The sequence below is a fragment of the Rhodotorula graminis genome, assembly GCF_001329695.1.
Source record: "Rhodotorula graminis WP1 unplaced genomic scaffold RHOBAscaffold_14, whole genome shotgun sequence".
NCBI classification, from domain to species: Eukaryota; Fungi; Basidiomycota; class Microbotryomycetes; order Sporidiobolales; family Sporidiobolaceae; genus Rhodotorula; species Rhodotorula graminis.
The window spans coordinates 608,910-629,244 of record NW_017264941.1 but is presented as its reverse complement, the minus strand read 5'-3'; the positions used below and the strand labels follow the sequence as shown (position 1 = coordinate 629,244).

Sequence of the window (20,335 nt, the reverse complement as noted above, 5' to 3'; positions counted from 1 at the left end):
AGGCGACACAGAGAGAACGAGGAGTTGCAAAAACAGCTACGACAAGGTTGAGCGGTCCGAGCCCGAGGTCGAGACTGGGCGGCGTCGGCGTGCGTGTTCTTGAGGCGAGCGAGCGAGCCTCGGGTCGGCTGCGTGACGTTCGAGACGACGTCAAAGAGTGACTCGAACTGCGAGAGCATAGAGAGAGAGCTCACCATAGACTTGAGCGACCGAGTCTCGGCGCGCACGGCGCACGAGAGCCGGCGTGCCTGTGGAAGAGGCGGGTCAGGCAACAGTTGCGAGGGGGCGCAGAGTGGGAGGTGACGCACCGTGACTCGAAGAGACGGGCGCTGGCTGTGCGACAACCCGGCTCGCGTGCTTGGGCGAGAGGATGTCGTGGTCGAGGAAGAGGGGCCGCACGCGTGGCTCGAACCAGCCCTTGTTGATGGCAGTGCCGCGCCGGTGTTGCTGTACGCGATGTCGAGAGACGAGGTCGAGCTCGGCGTGCGACGTGGTCAAAAGGCTGCAGGCGAGGGAGAGCGAGGCAACTTGGGAAGGTCAGGATCGTCGTGCTGGAAACGGGGAAAGAGGACGGAACGACGCACTCGCCGGGCCGCATCAAGGTCCAGTCGTCGCCCTTGGCCCTCGTCATTGGCTCGCTCGCGACGACGACGTGCGGCTCGTGCTCTGTGCGGGGCCGGTCGCCGACGTCTGGCCCGCCGTCCGGGTGCGAGCAATATCGGCGGTCGAGTGCACTGCCGCCCACGCTCGAGTAGTAGAGGGAAGGAGGTTCGCGCTCGGGCGGATGGGCGAAGCGCAAGGCGAGGAAGGACGAGCCGTCCGTGACGGCGACGTTGAGCGAGAGCCAGCTGCGCACGGTCCTCCCGTCGCCCTCGAGCCAGCCTCGTGCGGGCTCGCATGCCGTGATGAGCGTCGAGACCGTGTGTTCGAGTGCGTCCTCGAGTTCTTGAGGGCGGTAGTCGCGCATCCACGGGCCGTGCGGGTCCAAGTAGGTGAAAAAGAGGGCAACTGCGGGCAAGGGACTCTGCGTCAGGACATTCTCCCTTTCGGCGAGAGAGGATCGTCGACGTACAGACATGCTCAGAATCGGTGTTGCCCTGGATCGTGAGCCTCGCCGAGTGCGAGAGCCTCGACAGAATGCGGACCTGGGCGTCGATGAAGCCTGAGGAAGACGACGAGTCAGTAAGGAGGCGCTGCAGATCCGGCGAGACGGTCGACGCACCTCCGACGGCGCCGTTGTGCATGAAGAGAAGCCGGCCTGCTCGGAAAGGGTGGCAGTTGGCCACGGCAACTGGCGACCCGACCGTCTGCGACCGACGATTCAGTGCCGGCTCGGACTAGGGGGGAGAAAGGGACACGGCCGACGCACCGCGCGAACGTGCCCAAAGACGGTCGAGCTCTCGATGGCGTTGGCGAGGCCGTGCAGGTTGAGGTCGTGGATCGGCGGGAGGATGTTGCGGTAGACGACGGGCTCGAGCGGCGGGTGCGGGTACTGCTCGCGCGGCGTGTCGTGGATCCGGTAGCGGTTCGGGACGGACGAGTACCAGCCGATGCCGAAGCCGTCGACGTTGGTGAAGCTGTTGGGCCCGCCACCGTCCGACGCCGGCGCCTGAATGCCCGGCAAGTAGTGCTCGTCGACTGCGGCGGGCGGCGAGGTCAGCGGGCGATCCTGCCTGACGAGCGAGAGCAAGTGGGCTCACTCTGCTTGACGATGGCGTGCTCTGGGCGAAGGATCTGGGCCGGGACGAACGACACAGGCTGAGTGAGCCGACCGCGCGAGATGCGAGGAGGGGAAAGGAGCAGGACGGCTCACCACGTCGGCGACCAGGATCGGCTGCGTCGAGAAGTAGGCGATCCAGCGGAACATCTTGGCAAGGTGCAGGAGCCGACCGACGAGAAGGGAGCATAGGCGAGAGCGCGGACGGGAGCGCAGAGCAAGTCGTCGAGGAAACGCGTGCCGAAGCGGCCGGATTGCGTGCCTCGGCAGCTCCACGGAAGGGGGCCGAGAGCTGAAGTGCACGCGTCGCCGGCGCAGACAGGAGAGGCGGACGCAAGTAGTGCGCGCCGTGCGGCGGACGCCGTCGGACGAGGTGCCGGCGGAGCGAGAGCGGTCGAGCTGGAGCGGCAACCGCGCCAGCGCAGGGAGCCAGGCCGGCACTCGAGCCTGCAGGCTCTACTCTGCGAGTTTGAGCAGAACGCGCAGCGGCCAAGAGCGAGAGCGGTCGCCGAGAGGGCGAGAGTCGAGCGAGCGAGCTGGCGCAGATGCGGCCTCGACCACGCCGCCCACCTCGCTCAGCCAGCCTGCGTGTGGCTTGCACCAGCTCAAACACAGCTCAGGGTCCTCCACCTCCCAGTCCGCACCGCCCAGCCGCTCGCGCCACCTCTCGAGCCCGCGTCATCCCTCCCCCCACCTCGCTCTTGCGAGGCGACATGCTCGCCCAGGCGGCAGCACGATGGGCCGCCACGAGCCTCGTCACAGTGGCAGGGCCCGTCGCACAAGCAGCGCAGGACAACCCGGTCGGATCTGGCTCCCACCTCCCGCTCCCCATCCTCATCACCGCGACCATCTCGGCCGGCCTGTCGACCATCCTCAGCATCGCCACCGTCTGGCTCCAGCTCAAGCACTACCACAAGCCGCGACTCCAGCGACTCGTCGTCCGCATCCTCGTCATGTGCGTCCCTCGCCTCCCCCACCTCCCACCTCTCCTCCCCCTCCTCCTCCCTGGCCTGACCTCGTCCTCGCTCGCAGGGTCCCCATATACTCGGTCGCGTCCCTCATCTCACTGTACTCGCTCGAACTCGCCTTCTTCTTGGACGCCATCCGCGACGTGTACGAGGTGCGCCTCGACTTCCTCCTCAACCTCGCCCTTCCCTCGCACCTCTGAGCTCACTCTCCGTGCTTCCCTCCCTGCCCACAGGCCTTTGTCATCTAGTGCGTCTCCAGTACCTCCGCCCTGAGCGTCAGGGCGGCCCCGCTGACTCGCTCCTGTCCTCGCAGCTGCTTCTTCAGCCTCCTCGTCGAGTACCTGTGCGTCCTCCTCCCGCCCTCGCACGACCCATCGAGCGGCCCTAACTCTCGTCATCTTCCTTACAGTGGCGGCGAGCGCTCTCTCATCATCACTCTTCATGGCCGAGACCCGGTTCCGCATCCCTGGCCTGTCAACCTCTTTCTTCACCCGATGGACGCGAGCGACCCGTTCACTTTCCTCGGCCTCAAGCGTGGCATCCTCCGTGCGTCACGATTCGCTCCGCCCTCTCGCTCTCAGAGGTCGTCGCAGTGACTTACCGTCGCCGAGCGCCCACAGAATACGTCCAGATCAAGCCCCTTCTTGCCCTCGCGACCGTCATCATGAAGGCCACCGACACGTACAAGGACGGCGCGCTCGCCAAGGACTCGGGCTACACCTACGTCTCGATCGTGTACAACCTGTCGGTCTCGCTGTCGCTGTACTGCCTCGCCATGTTCTGGGTCGCCACGTCGAGCGACCTCAAGCCGTACCGGCCCATGCCCAAGGTCCGTCCCCACACACACACTCTCTCTGATTCACCATAGCCGAGCCTGACGCTGTCGTACACGCAGTTCCTGTCGGTCAAGGGCATCATCTTCTTCTCGTTCTGGCAAGGGTTCGCCGTGTCCATCGGCGTCGCAGCGGGGCTGTTGCGCTCCTGTACGTCGTCCTAGTCCACCTCGTCCGTCTCGCAGACCGTCTACTGACCTCGTCGTCCCACCCGCAGCCCGTTACGACACTGAGCAGCTGTCGCTCGCCGTCCAGGACACGCTTGTCTGCTTCGAGATGCCCCTTTTCGCCTTCCTCCACCTGTACGCCTTCTCGTACACCGACTACGTCGACGACAACCACGTCTACAGCGGTCGGCTGCCCATGTGGCACGCCCTCAAGGACGCGTTCGGGCAAGCTCTCCCCTCCTCCTCGCCTTCCTTCTCTCCGAGCCTCACTGACTCGCATCCCCTTGCCGCACAGGTACAAGGACCTGTTCCTCGACTCAATCGGCACCCTGCGCGGCTCGGGCTTCTCGTACCGCACCTACGAGCCGGCGTCGGGCGCGCTGCACGCGTCGGGCCTCGTGCGCGACCGTCGCATCCGGGCCGGCCTGCGCTACTCGACCGCCGACGGCGGGCGCAAGTACTGGCTGAACCAGCCCGGTCGCGAGGAGGACGCCTACGGCCGGCGCGGCGACGGCATGCTCGGCGGCGGGCTGTCGAGCCGGCCCATCCACGAGGTGCACCGGCGGCTCGAGGAGCGAGTCGAGGCGCGCGAGGGGTACGCGCCCCGGGCGCACGACGACGAGGTCCTGCACGTCGATCCCGAGTGGGCCGAAGCCGAGCGGGCCAAGAAGCGGGCCATGAACGACAGCGCGGGCCCGCTCGGGCTCGGGTGGTGGGAGGGCGGGAGGGCGTACGACCAACTCGACCACGGCGACGTCAGCGACGCCGAGAGCCTCGAGTTTCACCCGGTCGACGAGATGGAGGAGAAGGAGGTTGAGCGGCTGTACCGCGAGTCGCGCGAGCTCGAGTACGGTGCGTCCCGCCATCCTTCTCTCCTTTCGCCTTCTCCTGGTCGAGCATGACCCTGACACCGTCTCGCTCGCCCCTTGCGCAGGTGACTGGAAGTACCCTGTCGTCGACGCCTCTCGCGAGGCTGCTCGGCGCCGAGTTCGCGACGAGGAGGACGCCATCCTGTCGGGCCGGGTCCGCGTTCGGGCCAACAAGGCGCTGCGCCCTTTCGCCAAGCACCGCCCCGGCTCGTATGGCGCCCTCGCCGAGCGACAACCGCTCGTCCGAGGCGACTCGCTCGCGATCCAGGGCGAGCTCGAGGAGACGCAGAAGCAGCGTGACGCGGCGGCGCGCCCTCGGCACCAGTCGTCGGCCCGCTCGGACCAGGCGACGTCGTCCGACCATCCGGCTCCGGTCGGCACGGCGATCCTGACGGGCGCGTCGCACGTCCTGCACGCGGCGCTCCCGCTCGGCAGCCCGGACAAGGACACGGCGCGCGGGACCGGGCGCGAGCACGAGGAGCAAGGGCGCCTTCCGCCCGACGCCGTCGACCTCGTCGTCGAGGACGTCCAGGCCGAGCAGGAGGAGCAGATGCGGCAGCGGCGGCGAGGCGAGCCGGGCGGCAAGAAGACGCGCGTGTACCGCGTCGCGTACGTCCCGCCCGGCGACGGCGACGACGCGGCGGCGGGCTCGGCGCGGCACCTCGATCCCGAGACGGCGAGGGAGGGCGCCCAGGTCAAGAGCCCGGTCCCGGGCGAGCGGGCGCACGTGCTGGACGTCGTCGAGCGCGACGAGGAGGCGGACGGGCCCGTGCCGGGTCGGGCGGGCGACGACGCCGACGCTGGCTCGTCGTCGAGCAGCGGTGGGAGCGAGGACAAGGACGAGGTGGTGCGGATCGCGGTGCAGGAGAAGGAGCGCAACGTCAAGCAGGCGGGCGTCGACGAGTCGGCGAGTCGACGGAGACGAGGGCCGTTCCCGCACGGGCACCCAGTCTTGAGCGACAGCGACAACCCCTGGCGGTAGCGCACCTAGTGTCGGATGCCCTGTATCACTGGTGCACCATCCCAGCCCCCCTGTGCGAGCGAGCAAGAGAGATTTCCCTCGCGAACCTCGGCTGCCGTGTGGGGAGTGGCCGGGTGCCGGACCTCGTCCTCGGCTCGCTCCCACCACCCGCTCGCTCGCTCAGAGCCGCCTGCATGCTCGGCAGCTCGATCCTGCGCACCGCAAGGGCACCTGTGCGCCGCACCCGACACGTCGCAGCCGCGCGCTCGCTCTTCACCTCGCCCTCGCCCTTGGCCCCCTCGGTTCACCAGCTCGGCCCCGACATGCCGCCCTTGACGACGCCCAAGTGGGCCGACTGGCGCATGAACGTCCCCTCGGCCACCCCGGTCGACTCGCCCCTGTACCGCAACCAGGGCGACAAGCTGCCCCGGCTCCCCGTCCCCAAGTTGGCCGACACCCTCGCCCGCCTCTCGCGCTCGTGCGAGCCTCTCGCCGCCGACCACGCCCAGCTCGAAGCACTGCACGCCAAGCTCGAGGCGTTCGCCCGGCCCGGCGCCGTCGGCGACAAGCTCCAGCGCCTCCTCGAGCGCAAGCGCGAGCAGCCGGGCGTGCGCAACTGGCTCGCCGAGGACTGGGACGAGCAGGCCTACATGGCCTACCGTGACAGCGTCGTCGTCAACGTCTCGTACTACTTTGGTGTGCGTCCACTTTCCGGCCTTCCTCCCCCTCCCTGTTGCCCCTCTCAACGTTCACGCTGACCCGGGTCCCGTCGCCGCGCACAGTTCGACCGCTTCCCGCAAGCTCCCCGCGGCACCGTCGATCCTCCTGCGTCCGACCCCGCCTACGTCGCCGCCACCATCGCCAAGACCGCCCTCGAGTTTCGCCGCCTCGTCGTCAAGGGCCTCCTCGAGCCAGAGCTCAACAACCCCAAGGACCCGGCCCAAGGCGAGCTGTGCAACGAGTCGTACAAGTGGATGTGGAACGCGTGTCGCATCCCGGCCTCGCCCGCCGACTACGCCGTCAAGACGCGCGAGGACGACCCGACGGCGCAGCACTTCCTCGTCGTCAAGCGCAACCGCTTCTTCAAGGTGCCCTTCCGGGACCCTCACGGCGACGAGTACGGCGTCGACACGCTGCAGGCGGCGATCCAGAAGGTCATCGACGTCGCCGACCGAGAAGGCGGCGCCGAGGCGGCGGCGGCACCACCTGTCGGCATCTTGACGGCCGTCAACCGCGATCGCTGGGCCGACGCTCACGGGCATCTCGTCGCCTCGTCGCCGAACAACGTCGCCACCCTGCGCGAGATCCACCACGCGGCGTTCGTCATCGCGCTCGACGAGGCGACGCCCGACCCGTGGAAGGGCAGGCGCGAGCTCGAGGAGTGGAGCAAAATGCTGTGGACGGGAGGAGCTGAGGGCGGGAACCGGTGGTGGGACAAGCCGCTGCAGTGGGTCGTGTACCGCAACGGCGAGGCCGGGTGCATCGGCGAGCATTCCTGTGCGTCCTCGTCTTCCCCTCGCGCCTTTCTCCCGTCAGCGTACTGACGGTCGCTTTCCTCCTCAGGCATGGACGGTACGTCTCTGTCTCTCCCACTCGCGCTTCTCTCGCGTCGCTCGAATCCCACTGAGTCGTGCGCCGTACGCTCGCAGGCACGCCCACGGCCCGCATGAACGACTACCTCACCAAGCGCATCCTCCACGGCGACGCGTTCCCTTCCTCGTCGGCCTCTTCCTCTGCACCCGAGCCGACGCTGCTCGAGTTCGACCTCGACTCGACCTCTCGGCAGCACATCGCCGACGCCGAGAAGGAGTTTGCCGCCCACATCGACAAGTACCGGGTGCACTACACGATGTACATGCGCTACGGCAAGGAGGGCATCAAGAAGATGAAGACGAGCCCGGACGGGTGGTGCCAAATGCTGTTTCAGCTCGCCTACTACCTCACGGTCCGTCACCGCCCTCCTTGCTTTCCCTCCCCCCTCCCTCGCGCCCTTTCCCTCATCTCGCCCCTCGCCCCTGGCTTCCCCGGCATCTATCGGACATCTTTGACTGACCCACTCGTGCCCGCCCCGCAGTTCAACCGCGCCTGTGCGACGTACGAGGCGGCGCAGACTCGGCGGTTCCAGCTTGGCCGCACCGAGACGGTCCGGATCCTCACGCCCGAGTCGCTCGCGTTCGTCCAAGCGCTCGTCGACCACCCGTCGGACTCGTCGGCCGCCGACAAGGTCGCCCTGTTCCGCGCCGCCATCGCGCACCATGGCTCGGACATGAAGCTCGCGTCGTCCGGGTCGGGCATCGACCGGCACCTGTTCGGCCTCAAGATGCTCGCCGCGACGTCGCCCGACATCACGGCCGAGGAGCGCGCCGCCGTCATGGAGGGCGACGGCCTGTTTGCCGACCCGCTCGTCAAGGAGAGCGCGACGTGGCGCATGTCGACGAGCCAGATCTACATCCGGCACGCGCCGTCGTACGGCTGGGGCCCTGTCGTCGAGGGCGGGCTCGGCATTCCTTACATGATCCGTGCGTCGTCACCTTTCTCTTCCTTGTCCAGAGAGTGCCCGACCTGACCGTCTGCCGCCGCCACGACGCAGACTCGGACGAGCTACAGCTGTCGGTCACCTGCACCGACGACGTGCCCGGCGCACGGTACATGCAGAACTTCCGCAAGGCGGCCGACATGCTCATGGATCTGCACGAGGCGGCGGCACGCGAGTCGAAGCTCTGAGTCGGCCGAGGCGGTCGACGCGGAGGATGCGAGGGTCGAGAAGGGGGATCGAGCGGGTCTGCGAGAGGAGGTCGTCCGGCTGTAGTTTGGCCCCGTGCAGGTTCTTGTGCATCAATGTACTCTCACGCTCAGCCCCACTGCACCGCCCGAGAGAGTCGAGCCGACTCGCCGTCCCTCGTCCAGATCGCGTCGCCGGGTCGGCCGCGGTTGAGCGAGAGCAGCACCACCCCTCTCGCTCCGGCTGCGAGGGACGGCCGCGAGCACTACTCGACTGTACTCGAAGCGCGCCTGCACGGCCCCGCTTGGGCAGCGTCGTCGGCGCCTGATCCGCCCCAGCCTCATCGCCCCGGACCACTTCGTGTCGAATGCCACGGTAGAAGACCGCGACCGGTGCGCCCAGACTGTTTTTTCAGCCGCATCAGTGGCCATGTGAGCCCCGACTGACCCTCTCGTCCTTGCCCTAGCCAGTGCCATGGCCCGCTCGCCCTCGCCCGCTCGACCTCTCGGCCCGGCCCTGTCGAGCCTGCGCCCTCGCACCCAGCGAGCGCCTCTGGTCCGCACCGGCAGCTCGGCAAGCATTGCAGGTCCAGCATCGTTCGCCGCAGCGCCGCCACCGCTCCCCTCGCTCGACAAACGCGCCCTGCCCACGACCTCGTCCGCACCACCACCGCCTCCTCGCGCCAGCTTGCGCCGACGACGACCTCGCCAAGTCGCCCTCGTCGTCCTCGTCGTCCTACTTGTCGTTACCGCCGTCCATCGACTCGCGGCACCGACGACCTCGCTCCTGTACCTCGTCCGGTTCAAGCTCGTCGACCGCGCCCACTCGGAGCGGTGGTCCTCTCCGCTCCTCGCGCCTCTCGGCCTACGCTCGACGCCCTGCGCATTGCGCAAAGAGCCACTCGTCTTTGCCCGCGGCGAGGACCAGGCCGTCCTCGTGTGGGAGACGGCCGGGTGCGGCCACGAGCGCGAGTGGAGCGCGAGGCGCGGCACCAAGCGGCGGCCGAGTGCGGGCACGAGCATGGGCAGGGGCTTCGCCGGCGAGCCACGAGGGGCAGCTGGACGAGCCCGCGCCGAGTGGGAGTGGGGCCCGCTCGAGGTCGAGCGCGCCGTGCTCGTACCCGAGACCGAGTCGCAGGGTGCCCGCATCGTCCACACGGCGCGTGTCGGCGGTCTGCGCGGCGGCGAGCTGTACCAGTACGAGCTCGCCCTCGTCTCGAGCTCGAGGACGCACGCCGTCGTCCGCCACGCGATCCCGTGGCTCGGGCCCGAGGTCGCCGCCGACGGCGAGCCGACGACGCTGCACATTGCGTGCGTCGCCGACAACCAGTACAACCTGCGCGTCTTCCGCCGCGTCCTCCTGCGCCTCCTGTCGGTCGCCGGCTCGCTCCCGTCGCGGTATTTTGCGCCCTCGGCCCTCCCCTCGGCTTTCTCGTCCCCGTCGACTCGCCCACTTTCCCCTCTGCGCCGCCCGCATCTCCTCCTGCACGCCGGCGACGCGACCCAGAACCCGCACGACCTCGTCCAGTGGCAGACGGACCTGTGGGACGTCCTGACGCGCGGCCTGTCGAGCCGGTGGCGCATGGGCCAGAAGCTGCCGATCCTGCTCGCGAGGGGCAACCACGACTGGGACCCGACGGGCGTCAACGCCTACACCGGCGGGCCCTGGGAGGGTCAAGGGCGCGGCACGTACTACGCGCTGTCGCCGCACGCGAGGATGCGGGTCCTCGTCCTCGACTCGAACCTGCCGACGGTCGCCGAGCAGCACGAGCAGGAGCGGTGGTTGCGGCACGAGGTCGGGCGGGTCGAGTGGAGCAGGACGAGCTTTCGCGTCGTCGTCGTGCACACGGCGCCGTGGATCGAGTGGTGGGACCGCGAGGCGTGGACGACCGGCGGCGAGTCGCAGTGGTGCGTCCCCCTCTTTCCCTCTCAGCCGCCTGTACCCTCTCGCACGACGGTCAGCCTGCCGTCCTTGTTGCACACGAACTAACTCTTGCCGCCTCGCCCCTCCCGCAGGTCTGCGTACGTCCGCACGACGCTGCTTCCCCTCCTCGCCCGCGCCGGGTGCTCGATCGTCCTGTCGGGCCACTCGCACGCCTACACACGCGGTTTCCTCCCCTACTCGCTCGTCCCGCCTTTCGCCGCTGCGCCCGACTCGGCCGCAGTGGGCGCGTTCGCCGCCGCCGCCGCCCGGGAAAAGGGGTGGGAGCGCACGGCCGAGGTGCGCGAGCGGGGCGCGGTGCAGGACGAGGGCATGCTCCTCGTGACGCTCGGCGGTGCGGGAGGGACGCTCGACGCGGACCGGGTCGAGGAGTGGGGGTGGATGGGCGTGTCGCGCTCGGGCGTGCACCACGGCGGCTGGATCGCGCTGTCGTTCGCGGGGGCGGGCGCGGTCGAGCCGCCTTCTGCGCTCGACGTCGAGGGGGCGCTCGCCGCCGGTCGACGAGGCGAGGGTGTGCGAGTGTACGAGGTGGACCGGGCGCGGCGGTGCAGCGACGAGGACGGCGAGGTGCTCGCGCGGGACGTGTTCGAGTGGAGGGCGGTCGGGCTCGACGGCAAGTCGCTCGACAGGGTCTTTCTCGTGTCGCACGGGTGTGTTGCAAAATAAGCAGAGTTGTGCAGCCTTGTCCAGCGAGACCGTGTCTCAGTCGAAGCGATGTGACGGTCTGCGGCGGAGAGAGCGCGAGAGGGGAGCGCGGCGGAGGTGGAGAGCTGCAGCCCTCCTCGCCTTCACGCACCTCGAGACGCGCCATGTGGCTCACAGACTCTCAGAGTGAGCTCTCACAGTCCTCTCGGCCCTCTCACACGCACTCGCTGACTCCTCGCCGTACAGAAATCGGCGTGAGTGCTCCCCAACCACGATGAGGGCTCCACCTCGCCCCTACCGTGCAGGTCTGGCGGTGGATAGCGCCAAAGGACCACAGCCCTCTCGAGATGGCCGCAGCCCGCGTGTCAGGTCCTCCAGAGCGAGGGCGAGCTGACTTTCGCTTCCCTCTCCTCCTCCCCATCTCCCTCCCCTCGGCACGGCTTCACCCTCTCTCTCGATGCCTTTTTCGACACGCGCAACAGGTCGGCCTCACGTCCTTCGGCGCCTTCTTCATGCTCCTCGGCGTCATCATGCTCTTCGACGGCGCCCTCATCGCTCTCGGCAATGTACGTCCTCTCCCTCCCTCTCTCTCTCTCCTCGCTCCCTCTCGCCAGGACAGACCTGACGAGCCCCTCGTTTCCCTCGCAGATCCTGTTCGTGTGCGGGCTGCCGCTCATCATCGGACCGCGCAAGACGTGGTACTTCTTTGCGAGGCGGAACAAGTTGCGAGGGAGTGCGTCCGGCTTCGGCCTTCCCCTCACTCGCGGGCAGTCGGCGCCTCACAAGACACGCCGTGTTGGCGCGCACGTCGTAGCCTCGGTCGACGACGACGACTGACTCGCCATCGAACCCGCCTCGACTCGCAGCGTTTGCGTTCGTCGGCGGCATCCTCCTCGTGTTCCTCAAATACCCTTTCTTCGGCGTCCTGATCGAGATGTTCGGGTTCCTGAACCTGTTTGGGTGCGTCTCTCGTTCCTACTCAGGTGGCACTCTCGTGGCGGGCCTGCTCGAGTGACGCGGCGCTGACTCTCTCGCACCCCTTCCGGCGTCGTCCTCCCTGCAGCGACTTCTTCCCGGTCGTGCTTTCCTTCATGCGACAACTGCCCGTCATTGGACACTTTTTGAGCGCGCCGGGCGTGCGGCAGGTGCGTCGGCCTGTTGCACCTCGCGCCTCGTGCACGTCGACGACTCGTGGCCCCGTCGAGCCGAGGCGAGCTTGCGCCTTGCGAGACTGTCGACTGACACACACGACCTCGTGCAGGTGACGGATCGGATATGCGGTGTGCGGAAGCAGAGCCCAGTGTGAGGAGGGAGACGGGCGGGAGCGAGAGCGTGTCGAGGTGCGGGATGCAAGTGTGCGCGTGTGTGCTTCGACTCGCGAGGCCGGCTACAGCGAGAGACGTGCGAGCTGGACGAGCCTTCGAGAGCTTTGTCAGGAGAGTGTGCGAGCAGCGAGTGGCCGTGGATCCGGGCCGGGCGACGGGCGAGAGGCTCGAGGTGGTCGTCGTCTCCCTCCTCCTCTCTCGCATCCTCAGCAGCACCATGTCCTGGCAGAGTGCGCCCTTGCTCGCCTACCCGTATGCCCTCGCCCCCGGAGCTGACTCTCGCACCCGCCCGTCCCCTCGCCTGGTCGCCCTCATCGTCATCGCTCCCTCGCCCTCGTCGTCCTCTCGCGTGCAGCCTGTGAGTCCCACTCTTGTCTGTCACTGTGCACCCGTACAGCACTCCCACTGACCCGGCGCACGCCCCGACGCAGACGTCGACTCGAACCTCCTCGGCACGGGCAAGGTGACCAAGGCCGCCATCCTCGGCCAGCAGGGCGGCGTGTGGGCCCAGTCCCAGGGCTACAACGTGCGTCCACAACCTCGCACCACCCTCGGTCGACCGCTCGTGTCCTGACCCACCTGTCTGCCTGCCCGTGACCCGCAGCTCGCGCCCGACGAGCAGAACGCCATCGTCGCCGCCTTCAACGACCCCTCGTCGGCCCAGGCGAGCGGCGTCCGTGCCGCCGGCACAAAGTTCCTCACCATCCGTGCCGACGACCGCAGCGTGTACGGCAAGAAGCAGGTGCGTCCCACACTCTTCCCTCCCCTCGGTCCAGCCGAGGCTTACCTGGCCCCGTGTTGCCGTGCGCTCGCAGGCCGACGGCATCGTGTGCGTCAAGACGACGCAGGCAGTGCTCGTCGCCGAGTACTCGCACCCGACCGTGCCCGGCGAGGCGACCAAGATTGTCGAGGTGCGCCCCCGCTCCTCTCTCGTCGCGCTCGGCGACCATGACGAGCTGACCTGGCCCACTCTTCTGCGCACGCGCAGGACCTCGCCGACTACCTGATCGGCGTCGGCTACTAGACGCACCGACTCGAGCGCTCCTTCGACCCGCCGTCCTCGCCCTCGTCCCCTCGTTCGCCCGACCGCGCCGCCCGCGTATATTCCCCCGGCTCGCCTAGCCCCTTTCACCCTCTCTCTTTCGATCCGTGCATCCGTCAAGACCCAAGCCGCAACGTCGTCTTCTGCCTCAGAGTGGGACAAGGGCGGCCGAGGAGCGGTGGGGGAGAGGCTGGCCTTTGTGCTTTCGACGAGGCGCGAGACGGTGAACTGGTCGAGAGAGGACGCAGAACTCGAGAGAAGCTTGACGCTGCTGTGCTTGTGCTTGTCGGTGGTGCTAGGTGTCGGGCGGGGTGCGCTCGCGCCTGCTGCGGTTCCCCGCACCGAGTCGGGGCCTCTGCTCTCTCGCTCTCGCTCTCTTTTCTCGACCACCTCGCACAGCCAGCTGCTGCGACCAACTGGGCCCGTGCCCGACCCGCGCCGCTCGCTCGCCCACGCCGCCACAGCGCTCGCGCGGGCCATGTCGTCGCCGCCTCGCGCCGCAACCCCGCAAGCACACGCCCCTCGCCCTCTCGCCGCCCGCAGCCCACCAGCGACCCAGCCCTGGACCGACTCGCCCGCACAGCTCACCCCGACGAGCGATCCACCATCCCCCTCGTCCGCCTCGACCCGCTCCAACCCCTTCTCCCTCCGCTCGACCCACCTCCGTCCTCGCCCGCCCGCCGGCGACTCGACCCTCGCCCGTCCAGCCGACCTGTTCGCGGCGTCCGACTATGCCCACACGGCACAAGGCGAGGCCCTGTTCGGCCCGCCGCCGAGGTCGCCCGTCGTCCCTCCTCCACTACCTGCGCCGCCCCGGTCGCATGACGGCGCGACGGCGCACGATGCGCACGAGCGCGAGCGCGCGAGGCTGAGGAGCAAGTACGCGCTCAGGCCGGAGCAGGAGGAGGTCCTCGGGAGGATGATGCAGGGCGTGTGGGAGCGACTCGGCGGCGAGCCACGGCGAGGCGTTGGGGCGGCACAGCTTCGTTCGGCTCAAGGTGCGTCCTCAGTTCATCCCTGGACCCTTCGACGCCCTCTTCTGACTCTTGCTCCCGTTGGGCGCAGCAGAAGACTGGCCTCGTGCGCCACCGGTCGACACGCCCGACCTCTCGAGCCTCGCTCCGTCCAAGGTCGCGTCGCCCGCTCAACCCGCCCTGTTCCTCCCCAACTCGCCTCCTTCGACCCGTACCTCGACCTGCGACCCTCGAGGCGACGCCTGGGCCGCCGACGAGCGACTCGACCTGCGCGCGCCCGGCGGCACGCGCACGCCGTTCGCCTCGACCACGCCGCACGACTCGCCGCCCGTCATCATGACGCCCGTCGGCTCGCCTCGGTCGACCTACCGCTCTCGCCCTCCATCACCCCCCCCCCCTGTGCGCTCGACGAGCGTGTCGCCGCCACCCTCGCCTCCTCCCGGCGCCATCTCGCCCCGCCCAGCCGACCGCACCCTGACGCCCATGCCCTCCCCTCCTGTCGCACCCTCGGCCGGCACCTCGTTCCCGCACCTCGAGCGCGAGCGTGCCCCGCTCTTCCGCGCCCTCGGGTGGTCGTACCTCCCGGCGCGCTCGGGCCTGCGCACCCAGCGCGCGCCGCTCGTCGACGGCGAGCTCGGCGGCGAGGAGCGCGAGTGGGCCGAGCGCACGAGGCGCATCCCGGACGATGGTGGGTTGAGGGACTTTTGGGGGAACCCGGTCGGGCTTGGAGGAGGAGATTGGGGCAGGGCGGTCCTCAGTGCGTCCATCTCTGCCCACGTGTCGTCGACGACCAACCCGTACCGGCGTCTCACGCTCCCACCTCGCAGGCCCTATCGTCACCGAGACCGAGCCGACGCACTCGTCGCCGGCGCTCTCGTTCCGCTCGGGCGCGAGCTTCCTGTCGCGCTCGTCCACCCGGCGCCGCGACCCGCACGAGCCGCCGCAGCAGCAGCACCGCCGCGCCTTCTCGAGCCCTTCCGAGGGATTCGAGTACGTCGACGCGCACAGCGAGTGCTCGGCGGTGTCGAGATCGGCGAGGGTCGAGCGCGGCGGGCCGAGATCGCCCAGGTCGCCGCGCGTGGTCGGCGCCGTCGCGTCTCTCGCCGCGAGCACCGTGGTCGACCACGATGAGCTGTCGAGCTTTGCGCCGAGCGAGGGCCGTCCGGCGAGCGAGCAGTTCTTCGGTGCCGGGACGAGCGTCCCGCCGTCGACCGCCCTCGCCGAGCCTTCCCTCGCCTCTCGCCGCACTCGTTCTACCGCCGCACGGTCATCGGTCCACGACGACCACGATGCACCCGGCGAGACGGCCTCGCCCCGGTCGGGCGGCACCTCGATCCTCCCTCCCGGCGTCGAGTACGACCCGTCGCTCACGGCCGCCGACTATGCGCACGCTGCGCCCGGCGTCGACTCGTCGTCGCTCGCCGACTCGTTCTTCCTCGGCACCGCGCACGAGTCGACAGCGCCGTCCGCAGCGTCGACGGCGTCTCGCCGGAGCCGGGCGACGAGCTCGGCGCAGGTTCGGCTGTCGGCCGTCCCGTCAAGCGGCGCCGCGTCGCGTGGGTCGAGGGCGTCGACTGCGCCGTCGCAGGGCTTCGGCGCCGGGTCGCGAGCGAGACCGCCGAGCAGTGAGGACGATGCCGCAGGTCGCGAGTCGTCCTTCTGCGGGCCGGCGTCGAGCGCGATGGACGGGCCGCCTCGCTCGTCCCGGCTTTCGATCGAGGCGAGCGCCGTGGGCGACTCGAGCCACACCCCGTCCTCGAGCCGTCACGTTTCGCAACCGTCCGAGCCGTCGCTCCGCACGGACCCTCGCCGCACGCTCGAGTCGCCCTCGCTCCTCCTCTCTTCCTCCTCCTCCCGAGCGCCGTCTCGACAACGTGACGGGCACTACCTCGTCAGTGCGACATCCTCGGCCCGCTCCTCGGTCCGCTCGCCCTCCCTCGACAACCGCTCCCTCGTCCAGTTCGCCCTCGTCGACTCGCCCCTCCTCCGGCCTCTCGACTACGGCTTCGACTCGCCCTCTTCGCGCTCGGCGACCTACTCGACTGCGACGGGCGCGGCCTGGGCGTCGCCGAGGAGCCCGCCGCCAGACGCAGCCTCGCCGCGCGACTGGTCGAGCGACGCGGCGGCCCAGTCGCGCATGAGCGGCGTCCCTTCCGGACGCCGGCCCACGCCGATCAGCTCTTTTGTCGAGCACGACGTTCAGGAGGCGCGACGCCACCGCGGCGAGCCGTCGACCGCGCTCGGCAACTCGGCGAGGACGTCGAGCTTGCGCAGCGGCGAGCCTCGCTCGGCGCAGCAGCTGAGCAGCCCTTCGTCGTGCAGGGACGACATCTCGCGGTGGGCGAGTGGCGTCGCAGTCGGCGCGAGCGGCGAGACAAGCGAGCCGTCGCAGGCGTCGTCGACCGAGCGCGCAGGCCGCTCGAGCCGCTCAAGCCGCACCGACCTCGCGACGTCGCACTCGCGTTCGCGTCTCGCCGCCGTCGACGCAGAGCAACCTGCAAGCTCGACGCTGTCGCCCCGAGTCGCCTCGCGCGCCTCGACTTCGCGCTCGCCGACCAAATCGTCGGTGCCGCCGTCCGCCAGTCGCGCGAGCGACATGGTCTCGCCCAGCTCGACAACCCGTACGCCGTCCGAGTACGTCTCGGCGACCGAGTACCTGTCGACCGCGGGCCAGCCGACCTCGTCGTCGTCGCGCCGCCGCACCTTCGAGGACTCGGCGAGCAGTCGGCGCTCGCCACGGTCCTCGCCCTCGCCCTTCTACGGCGCGACGGGCGAGCCGTATGGCGAGCCGTACCCGTCGAGCGCGACCCTGTCGAGGTGGAACCCGTCGAGCGACGCCCTGTCGCCGGAGTCGTCCCTGTTCGGTGTCGGCTCGCCGGCCTCGACACCGCCGCAGCGTCGCCCGCTCCTCTCGTTCGCTCCAGGCGTCGTCGTTGCGGTCGAACCGCCAGTCGACGCACGTCGAGCGGCACCTGTCGCCGTCGGGCGAGCTCCCTCTCGGCAAGCGGCCGCCGCCTCGACCGAGCCCGACCTGCACGGCGCCGACCGACGGGGCGCCAACGACGAGCTCACGGCGGCCTCGTCGCCCAGATCTCCGCCTCTCGTCCCCGCCGAGATGGCGTCGTCGCGCTCGTCAACCGAGCCCGGGGAGCCGACGACCTTGAGCGAGCGGTCACCAGCGCCATCGTCGCCGCGCATGCAGGACCGGCACGAGATGAGCTCGAGCACACCCGACGGTCCTGTCGAGGAGAGCCCGAGCGGCTACGGCGACGCCGACCTTGTCCCGGCGCACGATCCTCCTCGGCCTCACGAGTCGCCCTGCTCGTCCCCATCCCGGTCCATCTACTCGTCGTCGAGCACGCGCGCCGCAGTCGAGCCCAAGCGCTACGTCGCTCGCCCACCGGTCAAGCCGGCACGTCGCGGGCCAGGCCCGTTCCCGGTTCCGCAGCTGTCCGAGGAGGAGAAGCAGGTGCGGCGCGAGTTGCGCAAGACGGGCAGGGACCCAGAGTGGGACCTCCCCCTCAGCGAGACCAAGAGCGGCAGGAGGAGGGCAGCCTGGAACGAGATGCAGGCGGTCCGTCGCCCCCTCTCTCCTCGCTCGGACCTTCTCGACTCAAACACTGACCCTGCCCCTACGCCCGCAGTTCGAGAAGGAGCGCGCTCGCCTGTTCAAGCTCCTTGGCGACCCGTTGTCGGCGCGAGATGTGCCCGTCCTGAACGCGCTCGCCGAGCTGTACCTCGACTCGACCAACTCGACCGTCAGGGCGCAGGCGATCCAGCTCCTTCAAAACTCGCTACAGCTCGGTGCGCCCGACTCTCTCTCTCGCATCTTTCCGATTAAGGAGAAGCGAGACTGACTGTGCTCCCTGCCGCAGACGAGATGCAGCCCGAGACGGCGAGGCTGCTCGCCCTGCAGCTCGAGGACGTCGACATCGAGGAGGCGCTCTCGTGGCAGTGCGTCGTCTCTTTCTCCTCCTTTCTGCATCCTCTGCGCACGGACCTGACCATTCTCTTCTTGTGCGCAGCCGCTTCGCCGTTGAGCAGGGGCCCGAGAGCCCGGAACGGCACCTGTCGCTCGGCCACTGCCTCCTTCGCGCCGGCGACCCGGGCGAGGCGTCGCACGTCTTCCTCACCATCGCCAAGAGCTTCACCCACGAGCCTTACGAGGCCATCGCGCTGTACGAGCTCGCAAGGCTGTACCAGCAGCACGGCGCCGGCGGGCCAGTCGAGCGCGCCAACGCGATCGAAGCGTTCGAGGGCGCGCTCGCGTGCTTGGCTCGCCTGCGGCTCGAGCGCCCCGAGACGAGACTCGGCGAGAGGTGGGACGAGCTGGAGCTGGTCGAGCGGGCGGTCGTGAGGGGCCTGCAGGAGGTGAGGGACGGCCAGAGGAGCGCGAGCGAGTCGCCGTTCGCCAGCAAGGTGCGCCCGACTTTCGCCTTTCTCCCTCCATCTCGATCACCGTACTCATGATGATAGTTTCCCACAGCACGCCACGCCTCGAGGCCCCCTCTCGCCCGTCGTGTCGACCAAAGCTCGCCCTCCTCCTCTTCCTCGCCATGTCGTCGCACCTCCTCTCGCCACGACGCCTCCCACGACAGTCTCGCCGCCTCCCTCGGCATCTTCTTCTTCTGCTTCGCTGCAGCATGGCCGCCGGCCTGTTGACGACGTCGACGTCGCTCTCCCGTCACGCTCGCCGACGCTGCTCAACGAGGCCCTCCCGGCCGTCAAGCCGGTGCGCCCACCGCGCCGCCATCGTCGCAAGGTGCGCCCACCTTCATTCTTCTCCTTTTACTGTCCTGACCCTCGTCTCGACGCGCAGGTTCATCCCGAGACCGCCCGCACGCTCGACACGATCCTGTCCTCCCTGTCCCGCCTCTCGCGCACCGCACCTGCCGCCGAGCTCGCCGATTCGACCCGCATACTCGCCAACGAGGTCGAGCGATCCTACCTCGGGCTCAAGAAGGCGAGCGGCGGCGAGGCGGCGCAGCAGAACGAGCTCATCAAGTCGCTCGACGAGGTCCAGCGCGTGTTGGACACTCTCCCGAACAAGCTCGTCTCGCAGGCAAAGTGTGCGTCCCTACTCCTCTTCTCTCGTCGTATCCTGCCGGGCGCCTGCTCACTCTGTTTTGCGTTCTCGGTCGCAGTAATCGCCGCTCGTCCTTCGGGAGCGCCGCCACCGCCGCCAACAGCGCACGAGGACGACCCGCTCGAGATCGCAAGGCGCAAGGTGGAGCGTGCACGAGCCCTTGCTGTGTAGAAGGACCGCGACGCAATGTCAGTCTGTGTTGAGCTCGAGAATGGTCCGTCGAGAGCAACTTGAGAAGGTCGGTTTGGCGAGCTCCTTCCTCAAGCGCTTTTGACTCGGTCGCCCGCTCCTGCTTCCTCTCACGGCTCGACTCGGCCGACGCGCAGCGATCGTCCAGAGGAGCGGTCGGCCCTGCATCGCCTCCTGCCGGATCAGCCCCGAGCTATTCCTGACCGCGTATCTCGCCTTTGCTCCCTCGTGGAGCACACGCTTTGAGCGCTGCGCAAGCTGTCCTTCGCTCTTGCGCTCGCCCACTGCAACGACTATGGAGGCGACGCTACCCCTCCTCGTCCCGAGAGAATCGCCGTCGGACGTCGAGACGCTCGACCAGTTGAGGGAGCTGCTCCTGTCTGAGGACGAGGTCAAGCTCGTCGTGGTGCGCCATTCTCGCTCTCTCCTTGGCTTGAGCAGGTCACTGAACGAACTGTCGTCTGCTGCGTGCAGCTCGAATGCTTCCACGGCGGTACGCGGCACGGTTCAAGTCCTTCTTTCCTCGGTCACGCTCATCCTCGTCAACCGAGTGCGCAGGCCAGAATGCCGCATCGAGCCTCTCGCCCATCAAGCCCGTGCCTTTCACGCAACGCGCCGAGCTCGCTCGAGCGTACCCGTCCCTCTCCATCCACCACGTCGCTCTCACCGGCGCCGAGGGCAAGTCGATCGAGCACGCTTTGCGCTGCCACGTTGCGCCGAGGTGCATCGTGTGCGCCGGAGGACCGCAGCCTCGTGCGCTCGTGCGCAGGCAGGTTTCGAACCAAGAGAAGTAAGCTGGTGTCGAGCGAGTCGATGGCTCTCAAGCGGAACGGCGACTGACGAGGTCCGAGCGAACCTTCGCAGGCTGCCCGCTTTCCTCGACCAGCTCGTCCACG

General features: G+C 68.9%; 6 protein-coding genes across 6 annotated transcripts; 5 read left to right on the top strand and 1 right to left on the bottom strand.

Moving 5' to 3' along the window:
* Window positions 1–8: 8 nt before the first annotated feature.
* RHOBADRAFT_55781 (uncharacterized protein) lies at window positions 9–1,867 on the bottom strand (the record flags this gene model as incomplete). The annotated part of the gene is made up of 9 exons (XM_018418011.1): window positions 9–128; window positions 195–248; window positions 309–502; window positions 585–1,008; window positions 1,073–1,162; window positions 1,223–1,307; window positions 1,370–1,638; window positions 1,701–1,734; window positions 1,814–1,867. The coding sequence occupies 9 exons, from the start codon at window positions 1,865–1,867 to the stop codon at window positions 37–39; spliced, it is 1,296 nt and encodes a 431-aa protein (XP_018268752.1). The 3' UTR covers window positions 9–36.
* A 563-nt stretch (window positions 1,868–2,430) lies between these two features.
* On the top strand, window positions 2,431–4,587 carry RHOBADRAFT_39309 (uncharacterized protein; the record flags this gene model as incomplete). The annotated part of the gene is made up of 9 exons (XM_018413612.1): window positions 2,431–2,672; window positions 2,750–2,837; window positions 2,919–2,932; window positions 2,999–3,028; window positions 3,095–3,231; window positions 3,306–3,514; window positions 3,581–3,668; window positions 3,736–3,910; window positions 3,981–4,587. The coding sequence occupies 9 exons, from the start codon at window positions 2,431–2,433 to the stop codon at window positions 4,585–4,587; spliced, it is 1,590 nt and encodes a 529-aa protein (XP_018268751.1).
* Window positions 4,588–5,877: 1,290 nt separating this feature from the next.
* On the top strand, window positions 5,878–8,371 carry RHOBADRAFT_39308 (uncharacterized protein; the record flags this gene model as incomplete). Its single annotated transcript, XM_018413611.1, has 5 exons — window positions 5,878–6,211; window positions 6,317–7,012; window positions 7,144–7,460; window positions 7,590–8,034; window positions 8,106–8,371. The coding sequence occupies 5 exons, from the start codon at window positions 5,878–5,880 to the stop codon at window positions 8,237–8,239; spliced, it is 1,926 nt and encodes a 641-aa protein (XP_018268750.1). The 3' UTR covers window positions 8,240–8,371.
* Window positions 8,372–10,965: 2,594 nt separating this feature from the next.
* RHOBADRAFT_66919 (uncharacterized protein) lies at window positions 10,966–12,203 on the top strand. The gene is made up of 7 exons (XM_018419121.1): window positions 10,966–11,009; window positions 11,070–11,077; window positions 11,306–11,389; window positions 11,472–11,556; window positions 11,690–11,783; window positions 11,887–11,968; window positions 12,085–12,203. Exons 1-7 carry the CDS (start codon window positions 10,988–10,990, stop codon window positions 12,127–12,129), a joined length of 420 nt encoding a protein of 139 aa, XP_018268749.1. The 5' UTR covers window positions 10,966–10,987; the 3' UTR covers window positions 12,130–12,203.
* A 372-nt stretch (window positions 12,204–12,575) lies between these two features.
* On the top strand, window positions 12,576–13,172 carry RHOBADRAFT_17918 (uncharacterized protein; the record flags this gene model as incomplete). Its single annotated transcript, XM_018412395.1, has 4 exons — window positions 12,576–12,674; window positions 12,753–12,890; window positions 12,964–13,059; window positions 13,137–13,172. Coding segments are annotated over 4 exons (369 nt in total), but the record flags the coding sequence as incomplete, so codon positions are not given.
* Window positions 13,173–19,734: 6,562 nt separating this feature from the next.
* Window positions 19,735–20,233, top strand: RHOBADRAFT_46744 (uncharacterized protein; the record flags this gene model as incomplete). The annotated part of the gene is made up of 3 exons (XM_018414847.1): window positions 19,735–19,845; window positions 19,914–19,932; window positions 19,998–20,233. 3 exons carry the CDS (start codon window positions 19,735–19,737, stop codon window positions 20,231–20,233), a joined length of 366 nt encoding a protein of 121 aa, XP_018268747.1.
* Between the last annotated feature and the right edge of the window lie 102 nt (window positions 20,234–20,335).

What these genes read in the sequence shown, in the direction of transcription:
- RHOBADRAFT_66919 (XM_018419121.1), top strand. Translation starts at nt 10,988, where the DNA reads ATGTGGCTCACAGACTCTCAGA. An exon ending in GCGGAACAAGTTGCGAGGGA is followed by an intron (nt 11,557 to 11,689) that starts GTGCGTCCGGCT and finishes CTCGACTCGCAG; the next exon opens with CGTTTGCGTTCGTCGGCGGC. An exon ending in GCGCGCCGGGCGTGCGGCAG is followed by an intron (nt 11,969 to 12,084) that starts GTGCGTCGGCCT and finishes GACCTCGTGCAG; the next exon opens with GTGACGGATCGGATATGCGG.